Genomic DNA, 7,014 nt, shown 5'->3' on the forward strand with positions numbered 1-7,014 from the left:
TGAGATGTATAAAATCTCCTAGGGAATATATTTTACATGGGGAGGATCCAGATGAATCAATATCACCAACCTTATAAATATCAAACCAATTCCTCCCCACTAGAATGTCTTTCTTAGCAGTTTATCTGTTTACCATTCCCACTTGTCTCAAGCACATCAAGATGTAGAAGTGAATAGAGACAACCCAATTAAAATCAACATGAAGTGAGACACAAATAGTTACAGCAAACTTTTTCTTAAAAAACTAATTATGATGGTCCCTCAAGGTTTGAAGAATCACTTGCCTACTGGGCTTAATACTAGCTCTCTCTAATTCTTTCTAGATACTTAATACAACAATTCCAAGCAGAATAAGCAAAAAATGTAAAAGCATGGGAGCACAGTTTTAGTGGAAATAATTTAAATCAGTTTATTTATTTTTTTTTAACCTGGGGAATATAATATGCTCATTGAGGGCTGAGACTCTTATTTTTATCTTTGTATTCCCAGTGCCTGAGAGGCAGCCTGGCCTAGAAGATAGTGAGCTGGCCTGGAGTCAGGAATATTCAAGTTCAAGTTCTGCCATATATCTCTATCTCTATCTCTATCTCTTTTAGTGTTTTAGGTAACTACATAAGTAACCTATGTAGTTGCTGAGAAAGGGCTGACCTGCATTGGAAGGAGGAGTAAACTATGAGTTCCTTGAAAGCAAGTACTGTTTTTTGCTTTTCTTTGTAATACTAGTACTTAGTATAGTAGCTGGCTCATAGTAGGCACTTAATTGATGCTTGTTGATTTGATTAGTTGATTTTCTATATCAAAGTCCTTATTTCTTTCTCCTGTGCCTAGCACACAGTAAGTACTTAATAAATGTTTGTTGAATTTGGACATACGTTCTCCAATTTTCTGCCCCAGGAAAGAAGTATCGCTATGGTTGGTAAAAGAATGGTTGTATTTTACTTTAGATATAGCCAGTTGGGATTCAAGTGAGTGAAGCAAAAGTTTGTTCAGAATATTTGAAACAGGAATAGTTTTTTGTGTGGTGGCATCTTAAAAAGCTGTATTATCTCATTTTCTTACTTTCATCAGTTGCTATCCATAATTTTAGGACATCAATATAAATTTCTAAGAAAAGAGAAGTAGATTTTTAAAAAGGAAGTGACTTGGTCACAATAACCAATAAAATCTATGACTAGGGCTGGAACTAGAATCCATTTCCCCTGCTTGGGATAAAGTACCTTACTATTTAACTATTCTCCCACAGAGTCCTCTAAGAAGTAGGGATTATGCAGAATTTAAGCAGCTCAACGTGAAATGTGTTCAACTCCATTAAAAAAGATGTCATTAAAAAAAAACAGAACTAGTAATTTGGTGCTAAAACAGATCTATTTTTATACTTCCAATAAGGAATGCAATTATATATTGTGCAACAGCAGTGATCCTGCCTATCTACTTTCATTATTTCATTAATCAGCATGAAACAATATCCAATACTATTATATAAAAACAGATGTGAAGAGTGAACTACAGAAACGAAGACTGAGGAAGTGCTTAGTATTTCTTAACAAAGAGGAAGTAATTATCTTTCAGTGATAGCAAACCACTTTTTTTCCTCCATTATTACTCATGATGAAACAAGGGATGAATTTAAAGGACTGCTATCATTTAGGTATTAGAAAAAAAAACTTTCTAAATGTCTGTAACATTTATAGCTAAGGAGATTTTAAAGATAAGGGTGAATAATTATATGACTAACAAAAGTCCAACAGCAATCTGGTATTTCGTAAATTCAAGTTTTGCTCAATCTAGAAAGACATTCTATTGTACATGTTCATTTTTATTGTCAATGTGATTAATAAATTGAAAAATATCCCTCAAAGTACAAACTTACTTACATTCATGTTATGCTTCAAATAAATTCACTTCTATTCAGAAAAGACTTTCTTCAGATTTCATTTGGGAATACTCAAAGGAATCTGTTAATTGACAACATGAAGTGAATTATAAATTTCAGCCAGTCAATATAACTGTAAATGATTAAAATAATGCTTTGTCTTGCCTACATATAAAATTTAAAGAAACCTAAGAATTTTGATATTACTAGTTTATAACAATAAGACAATTCTTCTATTTACCATAAATAACGGCAAGGAGTTTAGTCTATTTCCCTAACTCAAAATTGAGTTTATCAATTTCTAACTTCAAATTATTTATATGGAAACAGTGCTATAAAATGTGAGATGTAGAAAGTATAAAAGATAGAACTTTATTTTTTCCAACTATATTACTAATGTAATTATTTGCTTTTCCTTTTTTAATGCATTTACTTTTCCCAGAGTATATCTCAAATACCCTGGTGTTTTATAAATGGGGAAAATGATCTTTTTAAATGAATTATTTGCTCAAGAGATTAAAAAAAATCACCAGCTTCAAAATCCTTTTTTTTTTTCTTTTTACATTTCACAAGTATGGAAAATATAAAATAACAGTGATCAACAGATAAGCTATAAAGAGCATATTGAAGCAAAAAAAATTTAAAATTTAAAAACTACAGTTTTTAGTAAAAACCCAACAAGACCACTCACTGAAATTTATTCATGGTGCTTTAATTGGTTCTTCTGGCTCATATAAATTAAGAAACATATAAGTTTAATTGAAATACATTTGATTAACTTCTTAAGCTCAAGTTTCTTACAAGTACTTTCTTATACTTAATATGGTAAACTTTCAGAACTCAAGCAATGCTACTTGTTTCCTCCCATTAATTTTCCCATCTCTTTATTAACAATCAGTTTATTTACTGTGACACCCCTTTAGTGACTCAAGACAGCAAGATCCTCCCATAGTATCTAATGAAATTCTTTATTTTAAATGAAACTCTTTAAAAGAAAATTTATAAGAAATTTAGAATATGGATGTTTTTCCATTATGAAATCTCACTCAAATTTTATATCTTAGCACTTAACACAAAAATATCACATTTTAAAATGATAGATTTCAATTCAAATTTATTTTTCTAAATTTCTTGAGTTTTATTAAAATCACCAATAAGTGTCTTGAAAAGTGGATGCTCTATATTCATAGTATTTCTCCTCAAGTGGCACTTTTTAACCAGCTGATTGGTCCTGTTTCTTTCTGCATATTTTCTCACTTAAAAATGAAAGAAATAGGGCTGCTAGGTGGCACAGTAAATAGAACACGGGCCCTGGAGTTTGGAAGACCTGAGTTCAAATATGACCTCAGATAATTAACACTTACTAGCCATGTGACCTTGGGCAAATCACTTAACCCCAGTTTCCCTGCCTTCCCCCCTCTAAAAAAGAAAAAAGATAAGCAAAAAAAAAAAAAAAAAGAAAGAGATGTATGATTCAGTTCATTATGGCTAAAAGAAATGATTTAAGGTAGTAGAATATTAGTTAGAAGGGACCTCAGACAGAGATCTTCTAGTTCAACTGCTCTTTTATAGATTAGGAAACTGAGGGCCAGAGAAGTTATGTGATTTTCTCAAGATCAGAAAGTGATAATAATAATAGCAGAAGCTGTCATTTATACAATGCTTTAAGATTTTACTTCTACTCCGCCATCTTGGCTCCGCCTCAATGCTTTAAGATTTTAAAAGTTGTAGTGAAATCTTGTTTTAATATCAGTCATATCTGAATATATATATACCTTTCCCTATCCATCATGCCTACCTTGCTTTCTTTGAAACAAAGAAAAAACCATAGTTAAGTTAAAACAACTGACACAATGTTCTGGTATTTTAAGAACTGTCAAGTACTTCATAATCTCGTGAGACTAGAAGAAGTGTTAATAGGTAATATACCCTTACAGATAAAGAAACTGAAGCTTGGAGAGAAGCTGGCTTATTCATGGGTCATATGGCTAAGCTATCAGAGTGAGATTCAAACTCAGGCCTTCTGACTCCAAATCGGATGCTCATTTCACTACAAGTTTCAGAACCGTTAAAAAGGGATGGGTTTAACAAATCAAATAGATGAAGAATGCTTACTATTGCTGTTATGACTGTCAATCCACTGAATTATTCCATCAACATAGTACCTATATTTTCCACAGATACTTTCAATCGGCAGTGAAACAACTTTAAGATTAAACAAGACAAAGTGAATGGACTTGATTGTATTTGGGAAACTGGTCAGTACTATCATTGAATCCTTGCCACTAACAAATATATCCATTTTTAGACCCTAATATTGTTTAGTTAGGCTATACGGTTGTGGCTCAAGGAAGATCGTGTCCCTTAAAAATAAAAATGTGGATAATCCAAAGTGCAACAGAAAACTCATGCTAAAAATATGAGTAGACTGAGACATTACTCATAATGACTGGCATACAAAAATGGTATTAAAAAGTATCATTTAGGAAATATATATTTGCAAAAGGAAAATGGGTCACTCCTAAAGGAATAGGAGAATAAGTAATAGCATGAATTCTACTGTTAAACAACTAGAAAGCTTCTAGTGCATTGGATAGGTTTTGTTGAAGAATTTATGAGAGGACATCGACAAAAATTACACAGATTGAGAAGGCATAGATGTGTTGTGATTTACACTAATGGGTATTCCTTTCCAAACCTTCTTCTCTGTGCTGTGTCCTGAAGGCGAACTAGTTCGGTAAAAATGTACTGGACTTGAATTGAGGAAGAACTTGATTAAAATTTTATCCCAGACAACTTGCTTCTGTGATACTGGGAAAATCCCTTAACCTTGCTTACCTTCAGTTTCCTCCGTTAAATGGGAATAATAATGCCTGTAGCATCACCTTACAGGAGGTAAGGTGGTTTTAAATACAATTATATATATATATATATATACCTAAATATATATTTGAGGTTTTGAATATAATAATATATGTAAAGCATTTTCCAGAGCCTAAAGTACTACTACATAAATGTCAATAATCATAAAATGGGGACAATAACAGTACCACTTACCTCCCTGGGTTGTTGTGAGCATCAAATGATATATGTAAAGTGCCTTGTTAAAGTCCCTCATATTAGTGTAAGTTATTATTATTATTAGTGTTAAAAGTAGTGATTATGGGAAACAAGCCCAGGTAACCTGAATGATCATGCTTAGGTGGCTTCAGAGGGCTGCCTTAAGGGACCATGGAAAGGGGAACAGAGCATGTGGAGAGAAAGAAGCTCAGCCTATGAGATCCTCTTTGACCCAAACTGGCTCTTGGTCCCTGCCTGGAATGGAAGGCGAGAGAACCTATGCATTCCTGGTCATCAGGCAAGGTGCTGTGAACTCAGAGATTAGCAGGAATTGGAATACAAGGTCCCTTGTCTGTCACTCCATAGGCCCTGTGCTAGGTACTGGTGATAAAATCATAAACAATGAAACAATTCCCACTTGGAACTAGAACAAGTATCTCTAGGGGCGGCCAGGTAGCACAGTGAGTAAGAGCACAGGCTCCAGTGTTGAGAAGACCTGAAGATCGAATCACAGGCTCAGACACTTAGCACCCACCCAGAAACACCTGGCCGTGTAACCTTGAGCAAGTTACTTAACCCCAATTGCTTTACAAAAAAAAAACAAAACAAAAAACAAGTATCTCTAGCCAGCACAAGGTGAGTGTTTCCACCAGCTGCAAGGTAAGATTCAAGAATTCTTGCTACTGAAACAACTTAGTCTGAAAGCTTCAGAAAACACTTCATCTATGAAGTAGTTAAAGCAGACTGTTTTTACTTTGTATTCTTAGTGCTTAGCACAAAGTCAGCCCTTAAATAAGTGCTTGTTGATTACTGATTGAGAGCAACACTGTGCAGGACACATGAGGAACTAGAGCCAGCAAGGAAGCTTAAATTCCTCTTATCTCCTGCTTCGTCTGCAAGCACCCAGGGAAAGTTTGCTTAAGGGTGTATGCTATTTTTGTAAGTTTCCGAATTCCATTTTCTTGGATTTGTAAATAAACGTGTAGAAAGTTGGACCGGAGAGCCGGAGCAGCTCGAAAGTTAAATCGACAAGGCCGTTGTTTGGGGGTGAATACATACTTTTGGAAGAACTTGTATAGTTCAGTTATCTAGATATCGAAGACCCAGCTCAAGGAGAGGCTGCTTCACATTCCAGTGGTCTAACTGGGCATGTGTATCGCAGAGGAGGAAACTCAGGTCCTTCCTCTCCTGAACAGAAATAAATACTGGAAGCATAATGAGTTTCAAGAAGACGAGCAAGGGAGAGGGGTTATAGTTAACTTAGATGGAGATAAGTTGACTGTTTTAAACAAAATCTGCATTCACCAGTTTGGCGGTTAGTCTATGGATGATAATCGGAAGGGGCGTGTGGGGGGTGTGTACAGATAGACATCTCCCTCCCTTTCCTACCCGGAGTAATCTCCGGACTAAATCTCTCAGCTCGCATAGCTGCGGGAGAGGCAGTCCTGGGGGTTGCTAGGAGAGACGAAGCTGCCCCCACCCCCACCCCGCCGGCGGACTTCTTTCCCCCTCTTCCCCCAAGCCTTTCACCCGTTCTCCTGATATTCTTTTACATTTTCTGAGAAGTATCCACATTTACCAAACCCACAGCCGAGAGGAAAGCATGAAGCGCTTGCAGTTCTGGAGGCGTCAGAGAAAGACGCGGAAACGCCCAATCGGGGCGGGCCTGCAAGGGGAATGTTTGGGAACGGGGAGGACGAGAGGGGGTACGGAGGGAACTGTCCTACTTCCGGTCTGGGAGCGACCTCGGGCTGCTGCGCAGACGCACTCGCCCGCTCTTCGGGTTCTTCCTTCCTCTCCCCTGTCCCAGCCCGGGCCCAACTGGTCCTTCTGCGCTTTCCGTGGTGCTGCCAGCCCTGCAGCCGCCGCCTCAGTCACAGCGGAGATGGACCGGAAGGCGAGGTCCGCGCGATCCGGGAGTCGGCGGCTCTTAGCAGGTGAGACACATTCAAAAGGGGGTGGGACGGTTGTTCCACCGAGGAGGGGAGTTCCCGAGGCAGCGACCCCCGCGGCTCCCGCGACCCCGTGAGACGCGTGTGTGTGTGTGTGTGTGTGTGTGTGTGTGTGTGTGTGTGTGTGTG

At 37.2% G+C, this 7,014-nt stretch overlaps 2 protein-coding genes across 11 annotated transcripts in view; one reads left to right on the forward strand and one right to left on the reverse strand.

Moving 5' to 3' along the window:
• LOC138144030 (putative protein ARB2BP) overlaps positions 1 to 7,014 on the reverse strand; it is a 9,414-nt gene that overhangs the window by 2,193 nt on the left and 207 nt on the right. Inside the window, exons 1-2 of one of the 6 annotated variants that reach the window (XM_069065331.1) lie at positions 6,661 to 6,755; positions 1,875 to 1,955 (exon numbers count right to left, since the gene is read on the reverse strand). In XM_069065331.1, coding sequence (XP_068921432.1) covers positions 1,875 to 1,880 — 6 coding nt within the window. In that variant the 5' untranslated portion in view covers positions 1,881 to 1,955; positions 6,661 to 6,755. The other 5 variants (XM_069065327.1, XM_069065328.1, XM_069065329.1 and 2 more) reach the window with 5 other exon arrangements.
• The window catches only part of SENP7 (SUMO specific peptidase 7), a 213,577-nt gene continuing 213,300 nt past the window's right edge, over positions 6,738 to 7,014 (forward strand). For all 5 annotated transcript variants that reach the window (XM_069065320.1, XM_069065322.1, XM_069065323.1 and 2 more), the window contains exon 1: positions 6,738 to 6,870. In XM_069065320.1, the coding sequence (XP_068921421.1) occupies positions 6,819 to 6,870 (52 nt within the window). In that variant the 5' untranslated portion in view covers positions 6,738 to 6,818. The remainder of the gene's footprint in view (positions 6,871 to 7,014) is intronic.

The sequence above is a fragment of the Petaurus breviceps genome, unplaced genomic scaffold (assembly GCF_028583685.1).
Source record: "Petaurus breviceps papuanus isolate PSGF00001 unplaced genomic scaffold, PetGlider_PUasm1.0 90683, whole genome shotgun sequence".
NCBI lineage: Eukaryota > Metazoa > Chordata > Mammalia > Diprotodontia > Petauridae > Petaurus > Petaurus breviceps.